Source organism: Canis lupus, chromosome 7 (genome assembly GCF_011100685.1).
Source record: "Canis lupus familiaris isolate Mischka breed German Shepherd chromosome 7, alternate assembly UU_Cfam_GSD_1.0, whole genome shotgun sequence".
In the NCBI taxonomy this organism is placed as follows: domain Eukaryota; kingdom Metazoa; phylum Chordata; class Mammalia; order Carnivora; family Canidae; genus Canis; species Canis lupus.
The window spans coordinates 43,482,567-43,510,488 of NC_049228.1; the positions used below are offsets into that span (position 1 = coordinate 43,482,567).

General features: G+C 52.2%; 4 protein-coding genes and 1 long non-coding RNA gene across 9 annotated transcripts in view; 4 read left to right on the top strand and 1 right to left on the bottom strand.

Annotated features, from left to right (window-relative positions):
* Positions 1–957: 957 nt before the first annotated feature.
* S100A4 (S100 calcium binding protein A4) lies at positions 958–2,979 on the top strand. 3 transcript variants are annotated; one of them, NM_001003161.3, is made up of 3 exons: positions 958–998; positions 1,830–1,985; positions 2,682–2,979. In NM_001003161.3, exons 2-3 carry the CDS (start codon positions 1,845–1,847, stop codon positions 2,844–2,846), a joined length of 306 nt encoding a protein of 101 aa, NP_001003161.1. In that variant the 5' UTR covers positions 958–998; positions 1,830–1,844; the 3' UTR covers positions 2,847–2,979. The 3 variants fall into 3 exon arrangements, with proteins under 3 accessions (NP_001003161.1, NP_001349526.2, NP_001350483.1); NM_001362597.3 differs by lacking the exon at positions 958–998 and adding an exon at positions 1,503–1,642; NM_001363554.1 differs by lacking the exon at positions 958–998 and adding an exon at positions 1,597–1,712.
* Positions 2,980–4,609: 1,630 nt separating this feature from the next.
* Positions 4,610–8,714, bottom strand: LOC119876451. The gene is made up of 4 exons (XR_005362405.1): positions 8,616–8,714; positions 7,580–7,731; positions 6,655–6,992; positions 4,610–6,051 (listed from the first exon to the last, which is right to left on the bottom strand). It is a non-coding gene; the product is annotated as an uncharacterized LOC119876451 (long non-coding RNA).
* Positions 4,702–7,814, top strand: S100A5 (S100 calcium binding protein A5). Its single transcript, NM_001362599.1, has 3 exons — positions 4,702–4,747; positions 5,862–6,011; positions 7,606–7,814. Exons 2-3 carry the CDS (start codon positions 5,874–5,876, stop codon positions 7,747–7,749), a joined length of 282 nt encoding a protein of 93 aa, NP_001349528.1. The 5' UTR covers positions 4,702–4,747; positions 5,862–5,873; the 3' UTR covers positions 7,750–7,814.
* Positions 8,715–8,820: 106 nt separating the features above from the next.
* S100A6 (S100 calcium binding protein A6) lies at positions 8,821–9,972 on the top strand. Of its 2 annotated transcripts, none has more exons than XM_038543321.1 (3): positions 8,821–8,957; positions 9,247–9,405; positions 9,735–9,972. In XM_038543321.1, the coding sequence occupies exons 2-3, from the start codon at positions 9,268–9,270 to the stop codon at positions 9,867–9,869; spliced, it is 273 nt and encodes a 90-aa protein (XP_038399249.1). In that variant the 5' UTR covers positions 8,821–8,957; positions 9,247–9,267; the 3' UTR covers positions 9,870–9,972. The 2 variants fall into 2 exon arrangements, with proteins under 2 accessions (XP_038399249.1, XP_038399250.1); XM_038543322.1 differs by having other exon boundaries at positions 8,955–9,076.
* A 112-nt stretch (positions 9,973–10,084) lies between these two features.
* Positions 10,085–27,922, top strand: part of LOC102156046 (protein S100-A15A-like) — a 34,266-nt gene continuing 16,428 nt past the window's right edge. Inside the window, exons 1-2 of one of the 2 annotated variants that reach the window (XM_038543318.1) lie at positions 23,384–23,488; positions 23,813–23,916. The gene's annotated coding sequence lies outside the window, so the exon portion shown is untranslated. Of the gene's footprint in view, positions 10,824–23,383; positions 23,489–23,812; positions 23,917–27,922 lie in introns of those variants that run through there. The other variant, XM_038543320.1, reaches the window with a different exon arrangement.

Consider the following 27,922-nt stretch of genomic DNA (forward strand, 5'->3'; position numbering starts at 1 on the left):
CCAGCCCTCTGGGTACCTGCCGTCCATCCCTGAGCCCCATGTCTGATTCCTGCTCCCTACTTCATTACCACCTCACCTGGACCTCTGTCCACTGACATGCCTGGGCTGGTCCTAGCATCACCTCTGGGTGTTGTTCTGTTCTTCCGACAGACCCCCAGCCCCTGCCCTGGGCCTCATCAGTGTGGCGGAGTGCTCTCTATGGAGGGGAAGGACAGTGAGATCAGTGCCACTGAGCCTGGGGTCTGTTCCTTAGTTCCTGGGCAGCTACATTTCCAGGGTAATTTCTTTCTTTTATTTCCCCAATATTCAATTTTTTTCATCTTATTTATTTATTTATTTATTTATTTATTTATTTATTTATTTATTTATTTTTTTAAAACAACAGAAGTTTTTATTTTATTTTTTATGATAGTCACACAGAGAGAGAGAGAGAGAGAGGCAGAGACACAGGCAGAGGGAGAAGCAGGCTCCATGCACCGGGAGCCCGACGTGGGATTCGATCCCGGGTCTCCAGGATCGCGCCCTGGGCCAAAGGCAGGCGCCAAACCGCTGCGCCACCCAGGGATCCCCATCTTATTTATTTTTTTAAGTAGGCTTCACACCCCACACGGGGCTTAAACTTACTAACTCCTCCAAGATCAAGAGTCACACACTCTACCCACTGAGTCAGCCAGGTGGTTTCCCGGGCCTCACTCAGCATGCCTGTGTCCTCTTTCCTTGCTGCCTGTGGGATGCTGTGCCCTGACCCCCATGGCCCTGAAGTCAGGTTGAGCTGTGCCCACCACATTGACACCCCTGCCCGTGCGGGCTCTCCCACTGTCCTGTGTGCCTGCCCTGGGCAGGAAGCTGCAGGCCCACGGGAGGACTGGCTCTCCCTCATCCCCAACCCCTGCTATGGGCAGGGCCTGGCCAGGGTATAAATAGGACAGAGCGCTGGGCTTCCCCCACTCTTCCTCTCTTCGCACCCTCTCTCCTCATCTCTTCTCCTTCTTGGTCTGGTGAGTCGAGTCTCCTGATTAGCACACACGGGGTGTTGGGCCCAGGCTGGGGTCAGGCTCTGGGCAGAGGAAGGAGTGGCTGGTGAGAGCCAGATGCACTAACTGGGTCCAGTGTGAGATCATGATGTGGAGGCCTTGGTGTGGGGTGGTGCATGTGTGTGTGCGTGCTCCTACATGCATGCATGTGAAAGAGATAAAACAACAACACAAGCAGTGTGCCTGTGGCTGGATCTGACTAGCTGGGTGGTCCTGAGATGCTGGGCTTTGCACGTGTATTGCTGTAGTGTGTGTTGGTGTGTGTGTGAGCCATGCGTGTGTGCATACTCGGGTATGGGATGCTAACTCAAGGCCACTGTAGCCTTTTGTCTGGTTGTGTCTTTGGAGCCTCTGCTCTGCACCAGCCGCCTGGAGCCTGCCTCCCCCCCAACCCCTGCTTCTGCCACCGCACCCTGCCCCTCCCTACTCTAGGGCTAGGCCACTGTTTTTTTCCGATGCAGGCCCCTGGGCAGGCCTCCAGCAGCCCTGGGAGGGGGAGGATGGGGCAGGGTGGGGCTGCTGTGGTCGCCGGGAGTACTGGGGGGGCAGTCGGTGAGGCCCAGCCTGAGGGATGCTGCCTGACCCACACAGCCTGTGCAACGGTCCTGGTCAGTGTTGGAGGCCTGAAGCACACGCTTCTCAGCAGGGCTGAGCCCACCTTTCTGGGGTCCCCCTCTGGTGGGAGCAGAGTCTCACCCGGTGCTCCCTAAGGGATGGAAATGGGGTGGGGCATGCTGCATGCAGACCTGAAGTTGGGGCTGGGGGAGTTAAGGGTGTCTCTGGGCTTGTCCTCAGGTCCTGACAGCCACCATGACGTTCCCCCTGGAGAAGGCTCTGGATGTGATGGTGTCTACTTTCCACAAGTACTCTGGCAAGGAGGGTGACAAGTTCAAGCTCAACAGATCAGAGTTAAAGGAGCTGCTGATGCGGGAGCTGCCCAGCTTCTTGGGGGTGAGTGGCTCCTGCCTGAGAGTATGCCTCTGAGTGCCCCCTTCCCCACAGAGGAGGGGCTGGGGCCAGGGTGTGTGGGGGGGCAGGGTTTGCAGCCGGCATCTCACTGAGATGGGGAAGTCGGGCACAGAGCTTGCTGTGGAAACGCAGTTGGAAACACGGTGAGCACTCGCCACTCATTTCTTGGAGCCTGGCAAGAAGAGGGCCGGGATCCAATGGGTAAGGTGCAGGCCAGACGTGCCAGGCATTGCACAAGTTAACCGAAGAGGAAGAAAAGTTCAGACCTAAGTTACTCCCTCAGGTAGTGGAAGGGAAAGCTGAGACCCACACACTGGGACGGTCTTCCGGTTGCCACCAGCCCAGCAATGAGCAAGGTTTGAGTCTCCGTGGACAAGAAGACACAGTTACGGAGACACCTGCCCACACCCCTGAGCACTCACGGCTCTCGTCTATATCAAACTTTATGCAGTTTATGTTATTCTCGGGACAACCCTGGGGGAAGGCACTGTGGTCCCTGGTCTAGCCGAGAGCAGAGTGCAGGTGCTCAGCCGAGAGCAGGGTTCCCAGGCAGGGCCCCCAGGGCAGGCCCAGGGAGACGCTGTGCCTCCCTGAGCTCCCACCTGCAGGTGGAAACCTGCTTTAGTCTTGGCTCCATCCCCAGAGCTTGCGGTCCTACCTGTAGCCTCTTCCCTGCAGAAAAGGACGGATGAAGCCGCCTTCCAAAAGCTGATGAGCAACTTGGACAGCAACAGAGACAACGAGGTTGACTTCCAGGAGTACTGTGTCTTCCTGTCCTGCGTCGCCATGATGTGCAATGAATTCTTCGAAGGCTTCCCTGATAAGCAGCCCCGGAAGAAGTAAAGGCCTCTGTGCGGGAGGGGTTGGGTCCACCAGCTGAGGTCTTACCTGTTGGCAGCAGGCACAGGACCTCACCCTGGCTCCCCAGATGTGTGCAAGTTGTAGACCATGTTTAATAAAGATTCTTGGAAGCTTTGAGGCTGATGGTCTGGGAGACTCTGGGTCTGGGTGGGGGCTCAGGCTGGTGGGGGCAGTTCTGTGGGGAGCAGACTGGTGAAGGTCAGGGAGTGGTGAGCAGAAGACTGTCCGCAGTGCGCCTGCTGGGGTCTGGAATGGGGTTTGGGTGCCTTGGGACAGGGGGCTGAATCAGTGCCTGGCTTCCAACCCAGGGATGGGTGAGTCCAGCCTGTCTATGGTGAGGTTCTGGAGGCCACACCGTTGCAGCAGCCCCAGGATATCACCCCTTTGACCTTTGTTCCTGCCCCAGAGATCCTGGGATGAGGGTTGTTAGCAGTTAGGGTCATGGTCCTCCAGAGAAGGACAAAGGACCTCAAAGGGATGAGTGGAGGATCGTGGTTGTGGTGAGAGCGAGGGAGGTGGTGGGAGGTGGCCATAACTTTGGAGCTGAAAATGGCCATAAATTTGGAGATGAAATTCCAGACACCGGATCTGATAAATGAAATTGACATTGTTCTTCCCCCAGAAAATATCAGGCATGATGTTGTGTCCCTTCTGGTCCCAGGCAGGTGATTGAGGTCAGCCCACCAGGCCAGGCTGGGGTGGGGTGGGGGCCTCCGAAGGTCATGTCTTCAGCAGGGGGCTTGGTCCCCTTGACCTTTCAAGCTCTCCTCCTTCCTTCTCATTCCATCCTGTTTTTCTCTCAAGTGTCAGAGCAGAGGGCAGGTGACTCAGATATTCCTGCAGATGTGACTTGCAGAGGCCTGGGGAGGATTTGGGTCCAGGAAGCAGCCGCCTCCTCCCCTTCTGTGGTCGGAGGGAGCCCTCCCCTGGGCCTGCAGCACTCTGCCTTGGAAAGTCCTGTTGCTGGGCAACCAGTCCCTGCTGCCTCTGCAGCCCTGCAGGGGCGGGGGTGTGGGGGGTGTGTGGGGGTGAGACACAGAGCACAGCGGGGCAGGGAGAGCCCAGACAGGCCAGGTGGGGCCATGGCACCACAGCAAACCCCAAGTTGGCTCTGTTCTCAGACCTGAACTGGTTGGTGGTAGAGCTATGTGTTTCCTGGGATTCAGGGGACTCGTCCTGACCCTGTCCCCTTCCTTCACACACCCTGAACCTGCTTCCAACCCACCCCCACCGCATCGCTTGGCCTCCCCATTCTGTGTGCCTTCCCCGGACCCTGATCCTAGGCTTTCATTCCAATTCTGACAAATCTTTCCCATGAAGACCACTGAGGCTGAGAGAAATCATTTATTTAAAAACTCTGCAAACACCATAGGCTCTATCCTCACTAATGACCTTGACAGTGCCCTTGGCAGGATACATCTTCCCTCATGGATTTCCATCTCCAGGTGAGCTTGCTTTGCTCTTGGTGTGGACAGTGGCCTCGGGCATGAGCACAGTCCCTATATTTGGCCCACACTCCTGGGTCGTGTTTCCAGAGCAGCTGGTTTCTTTTCCATCCCCTTGTCCCAACAGATTGAGTGCTGGTTTTTGGTTGGCCCCGAAGCTGTGTGTGGCACAATGAACTCTAGGTGTCCCTTCCCCTTGGGAAAGGAGGGAGGCAAGACTGGCAGAGGGGTTTTTCCTCAGCCCCATCCCAGGAGGCTCTGGCGGGGGGGGGGGGGGGGGGGGGGGGGGGGGGGGGGGGGCCTCCTCGGGTCCCCACCCGTTCTCATTGGCTCTTTCCCTGCCCTGGTTTCCTGGGGATTAGAGCAAGGAAACAAAGGCAGGGAGTGTGGAAGGGAGTGTGTTTCTGCTGTGTGCTCTGTCTGCTGGCTCCTTCCCAGGTGAGTCCTTCCTTCTCACCTCCTGGCTCCTCTCTGTGGTGGGACAAGTGGGTGATGACAAGGCTTGGGGACCTCCACCAAGGAAGGCCAGGCATGATGAGTGGGCACTTGCTCAGAAAGGACGGCCAAGTGTGAAGCTGTGCTTCTCAGAATTTCTTGAGAAGGGGCTCTGTTGCAGATGTCCGGAAGCCCTTCCTTCCCTGTGATCCTGGCTGAGTCTCCTGGGGGAGGCTAAGCTGAGGTTTTGGGGTGCTGAGAGGTCACTGATGGATCCAGTTCAAGAATCACTAGGTGGGCTTCAGGCTGAGGGAGGGAACCAGCTGCTCTTTCCTCCTTGCTCTGACTCCACACAGATTAACCTGGAACCCCCATGTGTCGGAGGTATAGTCCCTTCCAAAGAGGGAGTGGTTTTTGAGTCTGAGTCTGCCTTCCATGGTGGATGGATATGGATTGGGTGGATGTGGCTGTGTTGATGGACGAGGAGGACCACATCCAACCCAATCTTTGGGTCCAATCTCAGATTCCGGAGATTTCCATGCGCCCAACCCACTTGGTGCCAGTCGTGTGTGCACTTCTCTGGGCCAGAGATGGAGACCAGCTGGACAAGTCCAGTAACCTCTCCCCTGTTTCCTGCTGAGACCATATCTCCCAGTTCCAACCCCAGCCCCCTCCAAGCCCTGGACTCTCTCTTTGCCTGGTCCTCCCCTTGTACAAGAGGACACACTCTGTCATCCAGTGATTCAGGCACCGGGGCAAAGGAGGGTGCTTAGGAAATGAGTGCCCATGCTCGGGGGGCCAGGGGCCCTTACCACCAGTTCATCTTTTGGGGAGGTCCTCTTGTCATCTGCACCTAGAGCCCTTTCCAGCATTTTTGGAGCATGCAGCTCCTTTGGGGCTGGCTGGTCTCATGACTCTAGCTGCTCCACATTTGCTTCAGGTCTTACTATACAACCTGTTCTGGGACATTTGAGTCCACTTGTTGGTAAGTTCTGTTTCAACCTGGGTTCTAGTTTCTGGTCCTTGAGAGAGAGCCTCAGGGCTGGGCTAGTGATGGGGAAAGCAGAAGGTCTGGCTTCCCGGGGAGGTAATCCTTCCCTCTCCCTTCACCCTCCAGAGGCACCCACTGATGGAGACTCCTCTTGAGAAGGCCCTGACCACTATGGTCAGCACTTTCCATAAATATTCTGGGAGAGAAGGCAGCAAACTGACCCTGAGCAGGAAGGAACTAAAGGAGCTGATCAAGAAGGAGTTGTGTCTTGGAGAGGTAGGTGACTGTCACCTGCAGCTGAAGACCTGAGTTCTCCCTGTGCACAGCATGGGGGAGGAGGAAAAAAGTGGAATTACATTCCACTGTCAGGGGCTCCCCTCCTGCGAGGGAGGAAGCCTCAGTTCTGCATCTGTAGAGACCCAGCCGAAAGGACCCACACCCATTCTCTGAGTGCTCTAGTCTCAGCCAGGAGAAGGGTGGCCAAAGGGAACCCCTGTGGTGAAGAAGGTGCCAATCTTGGGCCAACAGATGCAAGACCTCTGTGTGTGTGGGAGGAACTGGGTTTCACTGAGAAGGAGGGAGGTCAGTGTCAGAGGCTGAATTATAGCCTGTGTGAGGGGTTAGCGGTCAAGGAGCCCATCAGCCATGGGAGAGCCTGTGTGAGGAGCCATGGGGCGTGAGGCACCAGGGCACCCAGCTCGAGCAAGGGCTGGCACTGACATGGGAACAAAAAGGATCATTCTGCTGGAGTGGAACACAAGGTTGGAAGGAAACAGATTGCTTCTTGCCAGATGGAGAAGCTGGGAGGTGGCCGACGGAGGGGAGGGCCTATGAGGAAGTTATATTATTTTTATGGGTAAAAAAAAAAAAAAAAAATAGAGGCTCAGAAACATTATCTAGCTTGTCTAAGGACACTCACCAAGTAAGAGGCTGAGTCCTTCCTTTTCCCCTGAAAATCCAGTCTTGAGGCCTCTCCAGTCACATGGTCAACCTTGGTGGCCTCCTCAGAGAGAGAGCCTTCCTTTGGGGACTGGAGCAGGTGTGGGTCTCACCAGGCCTGCCCTCTGGCTTGCCTGCCAGGCTCCCTGCATTCTGGAGTTAATGAGGGCGAGGGGAGGGGCCGCGGGTCCCCTAGGGGTTAATTACGGGGGACAGAGGCCCTGGGGTAGGCCTGAGTTTAACAGGAGCCCAGTCTGGGGGCAAGGACCACGGCACAGAGATGTTGTTTCCATCTCCATCTGTCCTGACGCCCGTCTCCTGTGGAAAAGTGGGAGCTGAGGGCAGTAAAGAGAGGAGGGCAGAACGTGTCTGTCTGTCTTCCTGTCCCACCCAAGGGCCCTGTCTCCATCCTCCTAGTGGAGCAGGACTGGGAGAGCAGGGGACAGACGGAGTGTGGCTGAGCCAGGGATTCATCTCCATATGGCTGTGCCCCCCAGAAAGGGAGGTGGCAGTCGCTGCTAGGCCCCAACATTGCTCTCCTGGAGTGTTGTCGGGGTCAGTTCTCAGCTACCCACTGTGGGGACAGAAGTCTGGATCATGCTCAGTGCCACATAGTCACCAAAGCATTTCTGTTAGACATTGTATAAAATCCAGATGATTCTTTCTTTGGATGATGGGAAGTGCTGAGGAAAGGGGAGGGTGGACCAGCTTTCCTCTGGATATTTGCTCAGACTAAGAGTCAGGTCACCACATGGTGCCAGGCCTTGTGCTGGGTGTGGGCTGGGGACACTGTGGGGGTTGAGACGTTCAGTGTTGCTGACCTAGCCGAGGGTCACCCTGAGGCTATCCTCCCAGGGGTGGGTGGCACCGTGCACTGGGGGGCAGGGCTGAATGGGGTGGCTGACCTGTCCCTCTCCCTGTGCTCTTGAAGAAGATGAAAGAGAGCGGCATCGATGATCTGATGAGGACCTTGGACAAGAACAGTGACCAGGAGATCGACTTCAAGGAGTACACGGTGTTCCTGACCACACTGTGCATGGCCTACAACGACTTCTTCCTGGAGGAAGATAAATGACCAGGGTTCAGCCCCTTGCCCCTGGCCTCTTCAGCTGTCTCCCAGACACTCCCTGGCCCCTGGCCCTGCTCTCCCTTCTGGACGGACCCTGCTTCTGCCTTCCCTTCCAGCAGAAGAAATAAAGATTTTTCCATTCCTGGCTGGTTTTGCAGATGTCTTGGACACCTTGGCTGGGGGTGGGTCGGGCGAGGCAGGACTTCTCCCTGAGCTGAGTCTCCGGGCATTAGGGTCACCTACCTCCTGCCCTTCCCAGTGTGGATGCCAGCCGGCTTCCTGGGCTTAGTTCTGCCCTTCAGGGAGATGGGGAAGTTTGGGGCAGGCTTTCACTTGCCTTTCAGAGAAAGCTAAGAGGAAGTGCTTTGAGGAGTACAGGTACTGGGGAGGGTCCTGAGGGTAGTGGTGGACAAGCCAGCCTGAGGCTACCCCATGCCAGCTTCCCCCAGCAAGCCCACCCCACCCCACCCCACCCCACCCCATCATCTGTGCTTTCTGTTGTCTCCACTCCCCGCTGTGAAAATCCTTTCACTGGAGAGCAGCTAAGTAAGGCCAGGGCTGGTCAGCAAGTGCTGCCCCGCAAGAGGCTTGCAGGTGGGATTCCAGGCTGGGCTGTGGGGGTGCGGGCGGCGCGGAGGAAGGGCTATGGGGGTGAGGGTGGGGGTGCAGGCGGGGACGGAGGGCTGTGGGGTGTGGGCAGGAACTTGCTTCTGTTGAGGGGTGGGTGCTGTAGATGCCCTTTGAATCATATCCTATAGACCTGGCTGCTCCCTCTCCTTCAGCTAGGGTTGACCCCGACACCCTCTGGGGACCCCCGCCCCCCTCCCCCCCCCGTGGGCTGTGGTGTTGGCCGGGACCTCGGTGTCACGGACCTGCAGCGGTCTCGCCTGCGATCCCCGCTCCACCCTGGGAACGCGGAACCCGGAACAGCCCCGAGCGGGAGGCGGGGAGGGCTGACCCCCCTCCACCCCCCCCCCCCCCGCCCCGGCCCGCCCCGGGGTGTGTCCTGTAGACGCGGGCGCCCTGCGGGCTTGGGTGGGGGCGCGGGAGGGGCCGGGGGCGGGGCTGGGGGGGACATCGGCGAGGGGGGGCAGGGCGGGGTTGGGGGCCTGGGGGCGGGAGGAGTGGGCTCCGGCCGCCTGCCCTCGCTCCCGGCCGCTAAAAGGCGCGCAGGCCACCGCCCGTCGGTCCCTGGACGCTCTCCCGGCCGAGCGGTGAGTCCCTGCGCGCCCAGCAGGCGCCCACCCCGGCCCCAGGGGCCCCGGGCTGCCGGGGCGTGTGCGGCTCCCCTCAGGCTCCCCAGCTTCTCCCGGGCCGCTCTCGCTGCCGTCCGGTTGGTTCCTTGGCCACCTCCCTCCTGCGGGCCTCCAGGAGCGCCTCTCCCTCCCCTCAAGCCCTGGGCTGACTCCTGATGGGGACCCCGGCGACACAGCTGTTGGGGAATGTGGGTGGGCGGGGGGGGGGGGGGGGGGCTCTGGCACTGAGCAGCCTCTGCACCCCCAGCTCCCAGCCCAGTGCTCAGCCATGGCGTGCCCCCTGGATCAGGCCATTGGCCTCCTCGTGGCCATCTTCCATAAGTACTCGGGCAAGGAAGGCGACAAGAACACTCTGAGCAAGAAGGAGCTGAAGGAGCTGATCCAGAAGGAGCTGACCATTGGCCCGGTGAGTTAAGTCTCCCCTAGGCCCTAGAAGCAGGGTGAGGAGAGGGAGAGGTGCCAGGTGCATCTGACTCACAGTTACTACGTTCTGGGGACCCAGCCCACATCGTTTACTGAGACCGTTGGTCACTTCCCGATACTCGATACTCTCAGCCTGGTACCTGCCCCCAGTGAGGAGCAGGTGTGGAGAACCAGCCCAAGGTGGACTCGCATCTTTGGTGACAGGGAGAGTGCAGAGCTACTTGCATGAGTGAGGGCTGCCTGGAGGAGGAGAGGAAGAGAACCTCAGGCTCTCCTCACATTGAGTCTGGATTTCCCATTCTGTCCCGTTAGAAGCTGCAGGATGCTGACATTGCAAAGCTGATGGACGACCTGGACCGAAACAAGGACCAGGTGGTGAACTTCCAGGAGTACGTCACCTTCCTGGGGGCCTTGGCTCTGATCTATAATGATGCCCTCAAGGGCTGAGCATACAGCAGGAAGGTGGAGACACCACCCTCCATCGGGCCTGCCTAATTCAGATCCAGTGCTGGGTAACTGTTCAATAAATACCTTTCTTTGGTCAAGTCTTCCTCTGTGTCCTGGTAGCCTAGTGATTTATGTCCTGCTCTGCTTGGTTGCTGCACCAGCCATCAGAGTTTGCTCACAGTCACCTCTGGGGGTGACTTGCAAGGCCCCACACTTGGGGCCACCCTGATGAGGCCACTGCTAGGTCATAAGATGCCTTTACATGGATTCGAAAAGAGTCCCACTCTGGGCGAAGGCTCACGTGGTTCCCAGGAAAGAGGTTTCTGGGATGGGAGTGGAGAAGGAAATGGTGCCTGAACCTGGCTCTGATGGGTCTAGATTGGGGCAGAGAAAGTCCGGGTGCTGTACTTTTGGGATGTTGGTGAGGTTGGCGAGGTCTGGAGCCAAGAAAGAATTCTTGAGATTTCTTTGGTGCAAAAAGGTGGTTTTGTTAATGCACAGTGACGGGACAGTGCAATTGATTATTGAGGTTGGGGGAAGTAAAGAGAAGTTCCAGAAGGATCTTTATCAGCTAAAGTAGATTCACAGGATCCTGGGGGCATTGTTTTTGTCCAGCTAAGGCTGTTTTTCCCTCTAGCAGGGCATTGAGACAGCCGGGAGCTTCCTAGAGGAAGGTTCTGCTCTGCTGGCCTCAAGGCACTGCAGATAACAAGGGTTTTTTACATTTCCTTCTGCCTGTTCCCCTGCGTGGCTAGCCGGGGCCCTGAACCCCTGAAGACGATCGAGTTGCCTGTTTGGCCCTGGCTGTGCCGCAGTGAAGCGCAGGCAGAGAGGCCGCATCTGGCAGGCCCAGAGCCTGGCTGGAGAGGCCACCCGGGACACTGGATGGCTGCGTCCATGGCAGCTGCCCACCACCCAGTTGAAGGGGGGGCCTACTGTCTCCGTATTCAGTGTGTAAGTGTTCTTTGCATTGGGGGTGGAGGTCTGACTAGCTGGCAGCTGCAGGGGGTGCTTGGGATGGGGGGGGCAGGCTAGCCACGGCTTCTGGCCTCTGGATCAGTATTCAGTGAGCCCATCCCTGTAGCCTCAGAATGAATCACCCCAGTCATTTCATGGGAACCAAGCCTGGCTCTCAGCCCCTATCAGGGAGGATGACTAATTGAATTATTGTGTGAATCCATTGTTTGCATTTGTGGTTTCAGGGCATGGGGTGTGGGGGTAAACTGTATCTCAGGGCAATGGGGCATTTGTCACTGTTCTCTGCCCTCCAGGCCTAGTCGGAGCCAGACAAGTTCCTCTGTAAGTTCTGGGCACCTCGGAGGGAGACCACATCCTCCTTCCCCTCTTCCTCCCCCACTTCCTGGGGGCCCAACTTGGTGGAATTGTTGTCCTTCTGTACGGGCTACAATGAGTGAACAGGGGAGAAAGGGCAACGGGCTACGATGGGGAGAAAGGGCAACAAGTCCTCTAGTAACCCCTCCTGCCCCTCAGGGAGTCAGAATCACCAGCCAGGGACTCAGCCCCCACAGGCTGAAAAGCCTCATCTCAGCCTTGGCGGGGTCCTTCCAACTCCATCTGGAAAAGTACCCTCCCTGCCTGTGGGGGTGGCCCCTGGAGCATGGGGCGTTCACCCTCACCATCCTGTGGGCAGACAGCAGGGTGCTGGGGATACCGGTATGGGTTCTCTTGAACCCCAGGGGAGGAGCCTGGGGGATGGAAGCTGCCACAGCTCTGGTGCTCAGGGAGTTCCTCTCATGAAGAGGGAGACAGTATCTGGCCACCCAGGGGATGTCAGCGGCTCCAGCATCGATTCCTACATAAACAACTCAACTTTGTCTACGAGGCACCTGTGTGAGTGAGTCAGTGAAAGGAAGGCCGTTTGCAAAGTCAGAATTTGAACCTCTTCCCCTCTTTTAGGGGTGAAAAGACCTTGGTGCAAAGTGAGAGGGGGAGCTGTCTCAGCAGGTAAAGACCCCTCCCCAGGGAGGAGCTGCTCTGGCCAGGCTCAGCCCTGTGTTTCTGGGGCGCTCTGCTGGCTGGAGGACCAAGAGGCTGAAGTGAGACTACAAACATGCACAGTCCGCCTGCTGAATAAACAGGATTATTCTTTGGCTTCTGCTTCTCCACAGTAGTGGAGGGAATGGGAAAGAGGATTTAAAAATGAAAACAAACCCTGAATAAATAGCAAATCTTTTTGTTTGCTTTGGGAGTATGACAATTTTTAAAAGATTTTATTTTTCAATTATCCATAAATACAATGTGGGTCTCAAACTCACGATCCCAAGACCGAGAGTCCTATGCTCTACTGACTGGGCCAGCTAGGCAGCCCAGGGTATGATTTTAAAGGTTTTGTTTTGGAGGTGATGGTGGTGGGAGGAAGCAACATTTCCAATGCTATCTGGTGGGTGCAGTCATGTTCTTAGGGGTAGTGGATGCATGAACTATTCATTTTTATTGTATTTGACTCTGATGTAAAGTTGAAGTGAACGCTTGGAGCTCACTCTGTGAAGCGGTCTGGGCTAACAGGAGGGGAGAGGTTCCTTTTTTTTTTTTTTAAATATTTTATTTATTTATTCATGAGAGGCACAGAGAGAGAGAGAGAGGCAGAGACACAGGTAGAGGGAGAAACAGGCTTCATGCAGGGACCCCGATGTGGGACTCGAACCGGGTCACCAGGATCACACCCTGGGCTGAAGGTGGCGCTAAACTGCTGAGCCACCGGAGCTGCCCAAGGGGAGAGGTTCTGATGGGAGTCTAGGTCACCCATGGGTGGGACAGTGGAAGTGGCAGTGTGACCTCATTCACCTAGCTCAGGGTCCTTTCCCGTTTGCTGTGTATAATTGATGTTAATTCTTCTACCTCATGGCCCTGCATGAAGCTGCTGTGTTTGTGAGCTGGGGTGGGCCCAGGAAGGGGAGAGGACTGAGTCACAGAATGGAGCTCTCTGTTCCTTGCCCAGCAAATCTGGAATTAGTAAGAATAAGGCCACCTTACTTTGGTGTAGCACTTTTGTTTTTACCAGACACTTTAACATCCATTGTCTTTTGTAATCCTCAGAAGACCTGCATGTGCTATGGGTTATCAGCCCCATTTGAGTGAAAAGGGAGGTAAGAGCCTCTACTTGGGCATGGGATCAGAGCTGGGCCTTCCCCAGCCCCTCGTCAGTGCACAAGTGTGCCTTTAAAAAAAATTTTTTTTTCTTTATTTAAGCCATCTCTATCCCCCACAGGGGGCTCAAATGCACGACCCAGAGGACAAGAGTTGCGTACTGTTCCAACTGAGCCAGCCAGGTGCCCCTAGTGTGCATCTTATCATGACATAGTTTGGCCATTCTTTCTTCATCTTTTTTTCTACATGTCTTAATTACATATTGAGAGTATACGAAATGATTTGTAGAACACATCTAAGATGTAAGAATCATGGCACAAAACCCTTGACTGTTACCTTTACCTTTCAACCTCTTGGATGGCCTTCCCCATCCTATCTCCTTCCCTCCAAGTGGAATCACTGTCTGGTCTCTGTGTTCATCCTTTCTTTCTTTTTCTTTCTTTCTTTCTTTCTTTCTTTCTTTCTTTCTTTCTTTCTTTCTTTCTTTTCTTTCTTTCTTTTCCTTCCTTTCCCTTTTTTTTTCTTAAGGTTTTACCCATTTATTTGACGAGAGAGGGAGAGAGAGAGAGAGAAAGAGAGAGAGCACAAGCAGGGGGAGCAGCAGAGGGAGAGGGAGAAACAGGTTTCCCACTGAGCAAGGAGGCCAACATGGGGGCTCGATCTCAGGATCCTGAGATCATGACCTGAGGCAAGGCAGATGCTCAACCACTGAACCATTACTATTCTGATCCAAATAAGTATATAAAATTAGTCCCAGGGTGGCTCAGTCTGTGAAGCATCTGCCTTCAGCTCAGGTCATGATCCTGGGGTCCTGGGACCAAGCCCCAGGTTGGGCTCCCTGGTCAATGAGGAGTCTGCTTCTCCCTCTGCCCCTCCCCCTGCTTGTGCTCTCTCTCTTTCTTTCTCTCAGATAAATAAATGAAATCTTAAAAAAATAAATTGAACAAATTAATAAAAATCATACAAAAAGTAAATGCTTTACAAAAATAAAGAAAATTAACTTTGAAAGTGAAGGTGAAATGATATCTTAAAGAAAGCACCATCTTCATCACTGGAGCTGTTTTTGGGCTGTGGTGTGTCCTCTGCTGCTGGAAACACTGATTCTACACTCAGGTCAACAGGTGGGGGTGGCTGACACCATCTTCACATAATCCCATTTCTTTTCTTTTCTTTTTTTTTTTTTTAAGATTTTATTTATTTATTCATGAGAGACACAGAGAGAGGCAGAGACACAGGCAGCGGGAGAAGCAGGCTTCATGCGGGAAGCCTGATGTGGGACTCGATCCCAGATCCCAGGATCAAGACCTGAGTCGAAGGCAGATGCTCAACCGCTGAACTGCCGAGGTGTCCCACATAATCCCATTTCTTGTTTGATCAATGAGATGCTTTTGAATTTTTTTCGAGGCATGTAGTCTGTTGTTAATCATAAGCTATATAGTTTCTGTATTGAAAAATATCTATTTGCTTTGTCTCCCTTAATTACTTCATTTATGGATAGAGATTCCAATTCAGAGTAACTAGTATTAGTTTCAGCGCTGAAATGTCCATCCATCATCACCTGCTCAGAGATAAGAATAATTCTTGAGGTGGGGACTTTGCTTGTTGATTGGCATTTTCTTTCTCCTCTTATAGATTATGAAGGTGTAGAAGAATGCTTTCTAATAGAGTGATCTTTGATTTGAAGTTTTATTTTTTTTAATTTTTATTTTATTTATTTATTTATTTTTAAAGATCTCATTTATTTATTCATGAAAGACACAGAGAGAGAGGCAGAGACACAGGCAGAGGGAGAAGCAGGCTCCATGCTGGGAGCCCGACGCGGGACTCAATCCCGGGTCTCCAGGATCGTGCCCTGGGCCAAAGGCAGGCGCCAAATGGCGGAGCCACCCAGGGATCCCCTGATTTGAAGTTTTAATATCATCTATAATTCTTAGGAACATCTCAATATATAAAGGATTAAAATTTCAGACTTTAAAAAATACTGAAGTAGCATTGCTATACCAACAAAGATGCTAATGTTTGATCCCTAAAAATTGTACAATATAGCAGAATTCTGAAATACAGAAAACAGTCATTGTAATCATTTATTCCCTAAAACAAGCAACAGTCACATTCCCAACTAAGCAAGATGCCTGCATCCACTCTCAGTCTCTTGGGGGAGGGAAGATGTTTACAGTCTGCCCTGAGCAAACTGCCTCCAGAAATGGGTCAAATTCCTTAATGCATCCCCCGCAAAGATAAACAAATATTTCTGTTTTCTTACCAAATCTTCCTAAGTGTATAATTACCTTTTCAGTGACAGCACACAGCTCCTTCCTGTTGACGTCCCTTTATTTCAGACATCTAGATCATTTCTGGGTGTCCATTTCTCCAACCAGTCACAGATTACGTGGGCGTAAATAAATATTCTCATAAACACAGTGTTTACTTGGGAGTTAGTCTCAAGAGTATGAGTCATTACCAGAAAAAGTCAGTTCTGTGGCATAAGTCCAGCTCCAGTTTATTATTGTATGTTCTGAGAAGTGTCCTTATGCACAGCTCAGAGCCACAGCTTTAGTTTAGGAACACACAAATGTGTGATCCAGAGCTCGATCAGGAAATTACTGACTTTGGTAAGTAAAACTTCTCCAAGAAACTGGGAAAAGCCTCTAAAACAAACTGTGTGTGTGCATGTGCATATGTTTGTGTGTGTGTGTTTCCCCATCCTTTGTCCCCAGTTTGGGGAAAAATTGTACGCACTCCTCCTTCTGTGCTCCCATTCAAGGGTTAGAGCACAGGGTTGGGAATGAGTGACCTGGGGGATCAGGCTGCACTGGGGCCTGGAACCCAGGCGCTTCCACGGGAGAGAGGCTCTGAGCAACCTGGTGATGGTCTCGTTGCCAGTCCTTTGGCTGCTCCGCTCAGTGCCATCTGTCCCCTGGGAGTGCCCTGAGAGGCCTGAGGTAGCATGATTGCCATGGACAGCCTGGCAGATGGCCAGATCTTTGGACACTGGCTGGCTGGAGCAGAAACCAGAGCATTCTGCTCCTCTTTAGGGATGTGCCACACAATGCTAGTGACTGCAGCCCCACAGGGTAAGGAAAAAGTTGAATTAGACATCTTGGCCTTAGTTCTCCTACATTGCTGCCAAATTTGTCTTTGTTTAAAATCATACCAGCTTCTACTATGGATTGAATGCAGTTCCCTCCTCCCCCATTCCTATACTGAAGTCCTAATCTCCAATGTGATGGTACCTAGAGAGGTGGAGCCTGTGGGATGTGATCAGGTTTGGGAGAGGTCATCAGAGTGGAGCCCTTGGAGCCCCTGTGGGACGCCTGGGTGGCTCAGTGGTTGAGTGTCTGCCTTTGGCTCAGGGCATGATCCTGGAGTTCCGGGATCGAGTCTTGCATCGGGCTCCCCGCAGGGAAACTGCTTCTTTCTCTGCCTATATCTCTGCCTCTCTTTCTATGTCTCTCATGAATAAATAAATAAAATCTTATAAAAAGAGAGAGAGGGAGAGAGAATGGAGCCCTTGTGATAGACTTGCTGCTCTCTGCAAGTAGAAAGGAGGGGAGGGCTGCTCACATACCAGACACTTGTGTGGTCTGATCTTGCCAAGTTCATGCAATCCCCTGTGTTTCCTGGTAGCCCACTCAGGTTATCCTTTATGATATATCGGATCCCAGGCACAGGTAAGAGCTCCCACAGTCCTCTATGCCCGTCCTTATCACATGAAGTGTGACAATCCTTCTGCAAGCCTGACCACTTCCAGCTCCAGCCCCTCTCCTGATACCCACTGTGAGCTATTCAGGGCCACGGACCATGTCATCCTCATGTTTGTTGAGCACAGGGCCTACTACACAATAGGTGTTTGATGAATCTTTGTTGAAGGGATGAACTCCTTTCCACCCTGGAGAGTGTGGTGGGTTGGAGGCAGGACCTAGGGGTGGGGTTTTCACGTGGGACTGCAGTCCCACAAAGCCCCACAAACCCATCAGTCATCATTTCAGGAACACAGTGAGGGTTCATTCTTGCTGCTGAGGGGTTGGTGGGCAGGCCCAGCTCTGGTGGGCACACAGGGTGCTCTGTGCCTTTACCCGACATGGTGCTTGCCTTAATGCAGGCACTTACTATTATAATCAGCTCAATGAGTGCATGGGACTTGTGAGGTGCAGTGGACCAGCCTGTCCCCTCCAAGTGTTCTCCAATAACCCCTTCTTGGCCACCGTTTTTCTCTACCCCTGAATGAAATCCTTCTGGTCTCATAGCCTTTCCGTCTTCAGATGGGAAAAGCCCCAGTCAGAGGTTCCCCCACCCCTGGTCTTGGGGAAGCTGCCATGGGAGAGGGTGAGGGCAGCATCTTCACGGGTGCCTCCTTCCTGCTCCCTGGGAGCTTTGGCCCTCCAGGCAGGTGAGAGGAGAAAGTGAGACCACAAAGTTCTCTCTTCCCAATGTATTTATAATCTGGCCTTGGCATCCTCATTGGGTGGTGGGAGTAATTCTTGTGGGTTTCTCAGAGCTGCCCCTGGTTTCCAACAAAAGTCTCCACAGACTCTTCACTGGGGCCACCCTGTCTGGTAGGCCATCCCCCTTCTGTGGGGGTGCACATGTGGCTGCATGTCCTGAGCAGCCACCCGGCTACTGGGGTTGCAGCCACACCTGGAGACACTTCTCCCCATCTGCTGCTGCGCAGGACACTTCTTCCCTGTAGGTCTTGGCTGTGAGTCAGGAATCACTGCTGGTGGGTGCCAGTTCCGTAGGACACAGCCCGAGCTCTCTGAGTGGCTCTCGCCTGGGTTAGGGAGAGGGGAAGCACCCTGCCCTCACCCTCCATGGGGTGTGCGGTGGGGAACGAGGACACACCCTGCCAGCATCCCAGTTTACTCGTCTCTCTGAGCACCTCAGCCTTCCCTACCCTTGAGGTGAGGGATGGATCAAGTCACCTCCTGCCTTGAAGGTGGTTGTGTAGACATATAACAGCCTTGTTCTCAGCTTTGAGGTCACAGTGAGGGAGACAGCACCCTGTTAGTTTAGGTTTGTGGAATGAACACATGCACAGCTGAACTTAGTGTCCAGAGTGACAGGCCTGTCACCAGCAGAACTGTGGCTGTGCAGGTGGAGACGTGAGCCCTAGCTCTCGCCTTGCCTGGCATGTGTTTTTGGGAACACCACTTCCTCTCTTTCACAGTTGTCTCCTCTCTAAAATCAGGATAATTGCGGAGCCCACCATACGGTGGTGAGGTAGACCAGGGCTGCCCACAGGGATGTCCCAACTCTGGCAGAGCTTTTGGTGCTGGTGTCACTTGTCCTCGGTGGGAGGGGGGTAGGTAGCAGATGAGAGTGAGGCGGGCGGCTCAGGTTTCTTGGTTTGGCTGGAATCCTCAGGAGGAGGATGTCTGGGAGGTGGGTTCATGGTGAGGGATTCAGAGGAGGGTGAGGCTGGTTTCTGGCCCCTGGGCAGGAGGCTGTTGGAGAAGACAGGTCCCTGCCGAGGTTGCTCCTACCTACCTGTCCTTGAGGATGCTCGCTCAGTCTGCTTGGGGACAACTTGCCCTGTGGGCTTTCACCAGTGTATGTGTGTGTGTGTGTGTGTGTGTGTGTGTGTGCAGGGAGGGGAGTCCTGCATCCCTGAGAACTAGTCCAGTTCTTTTCTCCCCATGGGGTCACCTCTCCTCTCTGGCTGGGCGGTGCAGTGACCCGGGCTTTGGCCTGGGCAGCTGACGCATGTGCTCTTGTGGTTTTCTTGCAAACATTTCTGCAACCCCCTTCCTTGTCTTGGAAGTGGACACTTTATTTCATGATAGCTGCACAGAGCTAGTGAGTCAACGGGGACCAGGTTATTGGTATGGAAGGGCTCGGGAAGTTCAGAGTTCCCCGCGAAGGCCCATGGAGGCCAGTCGGTCCTTGGTGTTACTGCCGCCTTCACGTCCAGCCACACCGTCTGACCACTGCCCCTTCCCCACCGCCACCTCAACCCAGTGGTGCTCCAAGACATACTGCCTTACTCTTGCCTGCCCCACCGTGGGCATGGCTGCTCCCTCAGCACTGCTCCTGGTGCCGATGGCCTTGGCCAGCCTGCTGTGCCCAGTCCTTCCTGGCACGGTCACAGAGGAGGCACTTGATGGACAGTGGCCGACTGGCCATCCTGACCCAGCTACAGTGTGGCTCCACCTGGGTGAGTGATGCAGCAAGACAGGGCTCATCGTCAGGAAGAAATTATATCTGGATGCTGGAGTTAGATCCAGGTGATGTGGTTTCCTAAAGGCAGTTTCTGAAACTGTGCTGGAGTTTCAGTACGACAAGTTTGAGAACATGAGGGAGAAGTGAGGAAACTATTTGGAGGACATCCTCAGCCTGACATTCTCTGGAATGTTCTGTGGAAGTGGAGTTCTCTGGGTCTTTTTTTTTTTTTTTTTTTTTTTTTAATTTATTTATGATAGGCACACAGTGAGAGAGAGAGGCAGAGACACAGGCAGAGGGAGAAGCAGGCTCCATGCACCGGGAGCCTGACGTGGGATTCGATCCCGGGTCTCCAGGATAGCGCCCTGGGCCAAAGGCAGGCGCTAAACCGCTGCGCCACCCAGGGATCCCTTCTCTGGGTCTTTTGCTATAAATATAAACTTTACATCAGTGAGGTGTCAGAATGCTCTTTTTTTCTAAGCTTCAAACCCAGCTTTTTTTTTTTTTTTTTTTAAGATTTTATTTATTCGGGATCCCTGGGTGGCTCAGTGGTTGAGCGTCTGCCTTTGGCTCAGGGCAAATCCCAGTTTGGGGATCGAGTCCCACATCGGGCTCCCTGCATGGAGCCTGCTTCTCCCTCTGCCTGTGTTTCTGCCTCTCTCTGTGTATCTCATGAATAAATAAATAAAATCTTAAAAAAAGAGATTTTGTTTATTCATTTGGGAGAGAGAGAGAGAGAAAGAGGAGAGAGAGAGAGAAAGAGGAGAGAGAGAGAGAAAGAGAGAGAGAGAGAAAGAGAGTGCACAAGCAGGGGAAGCCAGAGGAAAAGATGGAGAAGCAGATTCCCTGCTGAGCAGGGAGACAGACCTATGTGGGACTCAATCCCAGGACCCTGAGACCATGACCCAAGCCGAAGGCAGATGCTTCACTGACTGAGCCACCCAGGTACCACAAATATTTTTTAAATAAATGAAATAGTATCAAGAATATGCTTGCAGCTTGTATGTATAGTGACTTGATTTTTTTTGTTAAATTGCTTCTCATATGAAAATATATAGAAAATAACTCTGCAAGGAGATACCTCTGGATGCTGAAACTATGTTAGGCCACCATGTTTTATGATCTCATTTTCAATGAATAGGCATTACTTTTTAAACCAGTGATATAAAACTAGTTTTATTTTGAAAAGCAAAAGTTAGAGAGATAGGGCACAGAAATCATGGAAGCAGTGGGGTTGATGGAGGCAAGCAGGATTTCATGTGTTTCTGGGGAAGATCAGGAGTTTCCTGGTAAGGCTGGAGTAAGGTCCCAGGATGGAAGAAGATGCCAGATAGTCCCAGGGACAATGACTGGGACAGAACCCAAATCTGAGGAAGTTTGGGGGTGGAACTGAGGCAGATATAAGAGTGGGCTTATGACCTGGCAGTCCTGTGGCCACTCTCCCAGGGCAGTGAGTGAACTAGGTGAGGCTGAGGGTGAACACCCTCCCCTCAACCGTTGTCTGATTCAAGGCTCATTTTTCTTTAGTATTGCTCATATTTATTCCTGCAAGTTTTAGTGCTGATCTTCAGTTCTTCAGAGACCCATTGGTAATTAATTCATGAATGAAGGCCTCTCCAGGACAATTTAATCCATTGTCATTGCTAACACAAGTTTTCCTTATCTCCAATTCAGAGAGAAATGGAAGGTATATCAACTAAAATAATATTAAAAAGTATAAAACTGGGCCAGAAGATAGATGAGGTAAGCTTGGACATGTTGGTGAACCATAAATCAAGAATTCTGTCAAGGGCTCATGAGGTTATATAATAAGGTAAAAGAGTCAGCTATTTATAAAGACAAATGAATATGTGAAAATCCATGTATTCCTAAGGATGAGAAAAAAGGAAGGAGGAAGGGATAGACAGATGATGGGGGGTGGGGGTGGGGACACAGCCTTAATGAATGCCAGGATGTCATTGGTGGTCGTCAGCGTCCTCAACTCACTTCTCTGGAAATTGTGATTAAAGAGAAGGAATTAAGCATTTCTTCTGCTTCTCTGCTATGAGCTGCTGTGTTTCAGAATAACCAAATAGCCCACTTGTGGAGGGAAAGTTCTTCCATTCAAAGAATTCAAGATAGGGGATCCCTGGGTGGCGCAGCGGTTTAGCGCCTGCCTTTGGCCCAGGGCGTGATCCTGGAGACCCGGGATCGAATCCCACGTTGGGCTTCCGGTGCATGGAGCCTGCTTCTCCCTCTGCCTATGTCTCTGCCTCTCTCTCTGTGACTATCATAAATAAATAAAAATTAAAAACAACAACAACAACAACAAAAAAAAACAAAGAATTCAAGATAGTAAATAGAACGGTTGCCCAGAGCTGTTTTCAGTACATCTGTTGCCTCCTTGGTGGGCTTCTATAGTCTACTCCCTCAGCAACAAATCAACCTGCAATTCTGTTATCACCTCATACTTGTATTGAATACAATGTGTTCATCTCCATCATTTCTGGCTGTTCCTGGACCTGAGACTATGAGTGGCTCTCCAGGGCCACATGGAGATCTGATAATGGATCTTGACGCGGAGGCCCTAGTACCTCCAACTCATGGGTCAGTTCTTTCACGTGGGTCTTTCTCTCTGTGATTCATTACTCCTCATCTGTGCCAGGTACTGTGTCTGGTTGTGAGGGTTTAAGGAGGGAGCTGCCTGCGGTGGAACCAGTGAGAATAAGATAGAGACCCTTGCATTCAGTACAATGTGGGAATTGAGAAATACGGATGTGGGTCCTGGGGAGTCTGGACAGAAGGGGAACTCTGTTGGGTGAAGCAGGAGGGTTTGTAAAGCAGTCAGAGAATGGGGGGAAGAGAATCACAGGCAAGGCTGAGAGAGTGGACGGAGGTTGGGAGGGGTCCCCGCAGGACGTGGTATGGTCAGGGGTCCAGAGGGGCTCGTGTGGTGGGGGGTGGGGTGCATGCAGGTGAACCTGGAGTCCTGTTCCTAGTGGAGAGTAGCCCCCTTGAAGTAGCCCCATGGCCTTTGTCTCTGGTTCTTTTGCATGTCCCTGAGGTGACAGAGTCATGGACATATCTGTATTTTTTTAAATGAATTTTTAAAGTTTTTTTTAAAATCTAAAAGTATTTATTTATTCATGAGAGACACAGAGAAAGAGAGAGAGAGAGAGAGAGAGGCAGAGGCACAGGGAGAAGCAGGCTCTACGCAGGGAGCCCAATGCGGGACTCGATCCCGGGTCCCCAGGATCAGGCCCTGGGCTGAAGGCGGCGCTAAACTGCTGAGCCACCTGAGCTGCCCACATATCTGTATTGATGATGCCTCCGGAAACCCAGTCCCTGCCCCCAGGGAACTTAGACTACAATCAGCGGTTCTCAGATTTTCTCTAGGACACAGTAAGAAAAATTCCAGCCCAACTCAAAGCAAAGCAAGAGAGAGTAAACCAAACAACCTTGGGACACTCCTTTATTTTTATTTTTATTTTTATTTTTATTTTTATTTTTATTTTTATTTTTATTTTTATTTTTAGGACACTCCTTTAAATGCAGCTTCTGGGGGACCTGGGTGGCTCAGCTGGTGAAGCACCTGCCTTGGGCGCAGGTCATGATCTCAGGGTCCTGGGATTGAGCCTCCTCCTTCAACTTCTGGCTCTGTCTCTCTCCTTTATCAGAGCAGTTCTGTTGTTGGCTATAAGTATCTGCTTTCTTCACACGATTGTTTGAAGAAAGTATTTTTGAGGGATGCCTGGGTGGCTCAGGTTGAGTATCTGCCTCCAGCTCAGGACATAATCCTTGGGTCCTGGGATTGAGTCCTGTATCAGGTCCCCCAAAGGGAGCCTGCTTCTCCCTCTGTCTGTATCTGCCTCTCTCTCCGTGTCTCTCATGAATAAATACATAAGGTCTTAAAAAAAAAAAGAAAAGATTTTTGGGATAAGAAGTTTTGGGCTTTCAGAGCCTTAATTTCAATTAAGGTTTGTTTTTTTTTTTTTTTAAAGATGTATTTATTTCAGAGAAAGAGCCCTCGAATGCAGGGAGGGGCAGAGGGAGAAGCAGACTTCTTGCTGAGCATGGAGCTCACCCCAGGATCTTGAGATCTTGAAATCAAGAGTGGGCTACTTAACCTACTGAGCCTCCCAGGTACCCCAATTACAGGCTTTGAACAAGAGAGTGAGCAGTGGAGACAGTTAAAATAGAGAAATACAGTATGTGGAGAAGAGGGCCTAGGACGGGCACCCCTATTTCTGACCTGTCTGGGGGCCGCAGGCAGGTCGCTGTGTGGAAGGACAGACAGAGAAAAGGAGGTGCCGTTGGAACCTGGGGTCCTGGCAAAGACTCTACTTGAAATAGTGGAATATTCCATGGCAGAGGTGAGTGTGGATGTCTGAGGTATGAACCAGAGTTTTCTAAGTGAACGGGAGGTAGAGGGCATGGTGTGGGCAAGGGCATGGAGAGTTCAGGAAACCCTGCAGGGTGCAGTGGGCCTCCTCCTTCGAGGCCTGGTCTCTCCGGTATGGAGATGGTACTCTGCTTCCAGGTTGTTCTGGATATTTGATGAGGGAATCTGAGCCCTGCTCTCAGGGACCTTGAAGTCAAGACCAGAGGTCAAACTCAAAATATTTTCAGAAACAAGTAGCAAAATTTGTGGCAGTGAAGGACAATGCAATCTAAAGTGTAATTTACTCTATTCTCAGTGGAGGGCCCCATGCCCCGGAGAAGGAAAGCCGAGTGTCCGAGGGCAGGACCGCTGTGGTGTGGAGCTAGCGGAGTGCTGACCAGGGAGCAGCAGAGTCTCGCTGTGAGTGGGATGACCTGTGGAGTCCTCAGGCCCAGGGGGCAGTCTGTAGGGGGGTGTTGAGGGTGGTGACAGAAAGGCAATGCCTGGGTCCAGGCATTCCCTAAGCACCTGTGGAAGCTGTCAGGCTCTCTTGGCAGTGGCCCGAGACTGTCCTGAAGTGACAAAGTGAGTGGGGTTCATTCTGCTTCCCTCAAGGGAGCCTACTTTATCTATCGGCATGTAGAGAAAAGGTTTGAGGCCTCTGCTGCTGGTCCCAGAAGGCTTCAGACACCTCTGAGCCAAGGAGTGACCATGAGGAAGCAGCAACTGAAGAGATGGGAGCCTATGGAGAGGCTGGGGCATCGGTGAGAAAGAGGAGCGACCAGGAACCAGGCCCTGCCTTGGGGAGGTGGGGAGGAGCATGAAGAGATCCTTTCAAGGAAGCACGTGTCAGATTTGTTGTTTCTCGGAAAAGTGGCTGCAGGAGAAACCCAGATGACTTTGGGTCATCCCAGTAAACACATGGAAGGCTAAAGATATCATTTCCTTCAGAACAAACTGTGAGGAGCAGATAATGCTCTAAGGGACACAGGTGCCTGTATGGAGGTGGCTGCCTGAGGATCCTGCATCCATATGGGAAAGCCCATCTGGGGAATGTGGCAGATGGAATTAGGAAACCCAAAGAGTGTCAGCTGGACCGTTCTTCATGAGTCCAAGGGATCCCCCTCCTAGGCCCCTGCCGTCTGAAATCCTATCTGCTCTTTGGTGGGGGAGGCTCTGTGGAGAAGCTCAGCTCTAGAGCTTTTCACCCTTTCCTGGCTTCTTTAAGTCAAGTCTCATAACCCTGGAGTCATTGGCCTTGTCCCTAGTGTCTGAATTCTGGGGTCACCATCTCATTGGGTCTAGATAGTGGTTCTCTCTCTCTGTATGGCCTAGGCTTCCCTTGGCGTTTTATGGGGAAGTGGCAGAGTCAGGGGTCCTGGGTTCTAGTTCTATGTCTGTCATTCCACTGCCTCTGTGCAATAATCTGTCTTTCCCCCAGGGTTTCTTTGAGAGTCTAGTAAGATGATGTCACTGAAAGTGCCTTGACTGGCCCAGGGAGCCTCATTGTTGGAAAAAGTCCCTTGTTCAAAGTGTCAGTGTTCTCTACACAGCTATCCCTGTCAGAGCGGCAGGAGGGTAAAACCAGGGCTCTGGAAACCCCTCAGTGCTGCTGGGACCTGGAGCCTACATGGCTCCCTGGACGGAGGTCCCCATGCCCCCATTACAGTCCTGGTGACTTTGCTGTGCAGATGTTCGTGTTCATGGCTATCTGCATTCCAGATCATCGATGGTGTTGCACAGGCCCTGGGGTTCACGGCTATCTGCATTCCAGATCATCGATGGTGTTGCACAGGCCCTTACCTGCCCCAGAGGCTGACACAAGTGTCCCATAGAGCGTGGAACACAGGTGCCTGGGAGCTGGGCTGACTTGGGTTCGAGTCCTGGATTTGCATGTAGTAGATGCACATCCTGCCTGTGTTACTGAGCTGCTCAAATCCTCAATTTCCTATCTGTGTAATGGGGACAGCAATACTCAGCTTAGAGGTTGGAAAGGTGTATGTAAATCATCAGCACAGAACTTCTGGTTCCCAGTCCAGTGTGCAAACAGTGTGGACCTTGTCGTTCCCATTCTTGCAACAAGAAAAGAGCTGAAAAAACTGAAAGCCAACAACTCTCCTTGGGTTCCTCAGAGAATCGAGGTCACAGGGCAAACCATTGTCCTGAAGATGAGAGAGAAAGACAGGAAATCCCAGCTGATGGGAGCAGAGGCCACTGCTGGAGCCTGGTGGGAGCACTTGGAGGGTCAGTGTGAAGAAGGCGAGTGACTAAAGCTCCTGGGGCCCGGCCTTCCGGGAGCCTTCGCACCTCCCTGAGTTTTACCTCTGGGAGTCGCGTTGGCTTCTCAAGGTGAAGATCACAGAAGAACCTCCTTGGGCTTCTAGCAAGGAGGAAAATCATAACCATTTGGAATAAGCTAGAGCTCTGTGCTCTCCTTTCCCGTTTGAAGGTAAATATTTTACCAGAGCCTATCTGACTGGGGTTTTATCAGGGCCTAGACAGCCCAGGAGATGAGAGATGCCCAATTCAGCCCCGAGGCTTTCCTGTGCCTTGTATGAGGAGGAGCTGCAAAGCTTGTGAAGGTCCCAGCCCTGGGCCAGGCCCCACTAAAAGACTGAGACCTAACCATGGGATTTCTGAAGGCTTTCTCTGTCCCCACAGCTCACCAGCACAGCAGTAGGGTCTCCTGCACGGCAATGACATTTACTGCTAAGTGTTTCCCCACTTATTCATGGGGGACATGGCCCAAGACCCACGGTGGATGCCTGAAACCCAGACTCACTGTAGCACCCTGTAGGCACAACATTTCCCAACACCTACCTATGGTAAAGCTTAATTTTTAAATTAGGCACTAATTTTTACTAATGTATAAATTAGTAAGATGTTAAAAGAATTACCGACAGCGATAGATAGAACAAGCATGACAATATGCTGTAATGAAAGTGATGTGAATGGTTGACAGTAACAAACTAGGGAAAGCAGAACTGTAGACCCAGGGGTTTGTATATTATTCCAAATAGGCTCACATCGCCTATCCCCCTTTTATTTTTTTAAAGATTTTATTTATTTATTCATGAGAGACACACAGAGAGAGGCAGAGACACAGGCAGAGGGAGAAGCAGGCTCCATGCAGGGAGCCTGATGTGGGACTCCATGCCCGGATCCTTGGATCCCTGGGGATCACGCCCTGAGCTGAAGGCAGGTGCTCAACCACTGAGCCATTCAGGTGTCCCACATCACTTACCCCTTGAGCCTGTTACCTTTGATGTAAAATAGGTGAGCCTCCTTAAGGGAGGCGACGTATGTGAGCATGCTTTGGAAAGTGGAAGGAGGGGTAGAGATGTTAAGAATCATTATTAGACAGTAATCCATGCTGGTTTGTGGGTCAGGGAAAGGTCTGTTGGTCAAACATGTGTCTTTTGTCTGCAATAAAAATCTCCCCCCATTAGACTCACCTCTTTGGATTCAACTGCTGCTTCTGGTAGTTTCTCCTCATGTACCCCTAAGAGTGGAAGTAACACAGTAGAGATCATAATACCAAGTGAAATGCATCCCTAAAACTCTAGAGAGTTTTTTTTATTTTCCTGGCATTTCTTCTCAGGTGTGCTAAATTGGTAAAACCCACAATCCTTCCTCCTGAGCCAGAAATCCCAGTTCTTTTTTTACCGTGGTCTTCTTTCCTGCTCATCTTCTTTACTCTCTCATGACTACCACACTCACACAGAACACTGCACTTCTTCTTTTTTTTTTTTTTAAAGATTTTATTTATTTATTCATGAGAGACCCAGAGAGAGGCAGAGACACAGGCAGAGGGAGAAGCAGGCTCCATGCAGGGAGCCCGATGTAGGACTCCATCCCAGGGCTCCAGGACCACGCCCTGAACTGAAGGCAGATGCTCAACCGCTGAGCCACCCAGGTGTCCCAGAATATTGCACTTCTGACACTTCTGGTCACCAGTGTGTGGGGTTTTACCCTACACCAAGCAATTCTCTGTGATACTGGTTGGGTGTCTTACAATTTAATTCAGTTCTGACACCGCACCATCCACCTGGAGACAGTGTCAGATCCCACAGGTTAAGGGCTCAGTCCCACCGGACTATGCCCATACCTCCATTTGAGATGCCAATCACAAGTAGTAGGCCCCTGGGTCACTCACAATTTCTGTTCAACTCGGCTACAAATTGGAGTTTCTTCTGAACTCCTACACCTTTGGATTTGATTAATTTGCTAGAGCAGGTCACAAAATTCAGGGAAACACTTAGCAGTTTATTAAAGGGAATGATAAAGATACAGGCGAACATCAAGGTGGAAGAGAGGTATAGGGAGAGGTATGTGGGAAAGGTCATGGAGTTTCCATGCTCTGTCTGGGTGCGCCCCTCTCCAATACCTCCAACTGTTCACCAACCTGGAAGCTCCTGCACCCCAC

What these genes read in the sequence shown, in the direction of transcription:
- S100A4 (NM_001362597.3), top strand. Translation starts at nt 1,535, where the DNA reads ATGGGGCAGGGTGGGGCTGCTGTGGTCGCCGGGAGTACTGGGGGGGCA. An exon ending in CAGCCTGTGCAACGGTCCTG is followed by an intron (nt 1,643 to 1,829) that starts GTCAGTGTTGGA and finishes GCTTGTCCTCAG; the next exon opens with GTCCTGACAGCCACCATGAC. An exon ending in AGCTGCCCAGCTTCTTGGGG is followed by an intron (nt 1,986 to 2,681) that starts GTGAGTGGCTCC and finishes TCTTCCCTGCAG; the next exon opens with AAAAGGACGGATGAAGCCGC.
- S100A5 (NM_001362599.1), top strand. Translation starts at nt 5,874, where the DNA reads ATGGAGACTCCTCTTGAGAAGGCCCTGACCACTATGGTCAGCACTTTC. An exon ending in AGGAGTTGTGTCTTGGAGAG is followed by an intron (nt 6,012 to 7,605) that starts GTAGGTGACTGT and finishes GTGCTCTTGAAG; the next exon opens with AAGATGAAAGAGAGCGGCAT.
- S100A6 (XM_038543321.1), top strand. Translation starts at nt 9,268, where the DNA reads ATGGCGTGCCCCCTGGATCAGGCCATTGGCCTCCTCGTGGCCATCTTC. An exon ending in AGGAGCTGACCATTGGCCCG is followed by an intron (nt 9,406 to 9,734) that starts GTGAGTTAAGTC and finishes CTGTCCCGTTAG; the next exon opens with AAGCTGCAGGATGCTGACAT.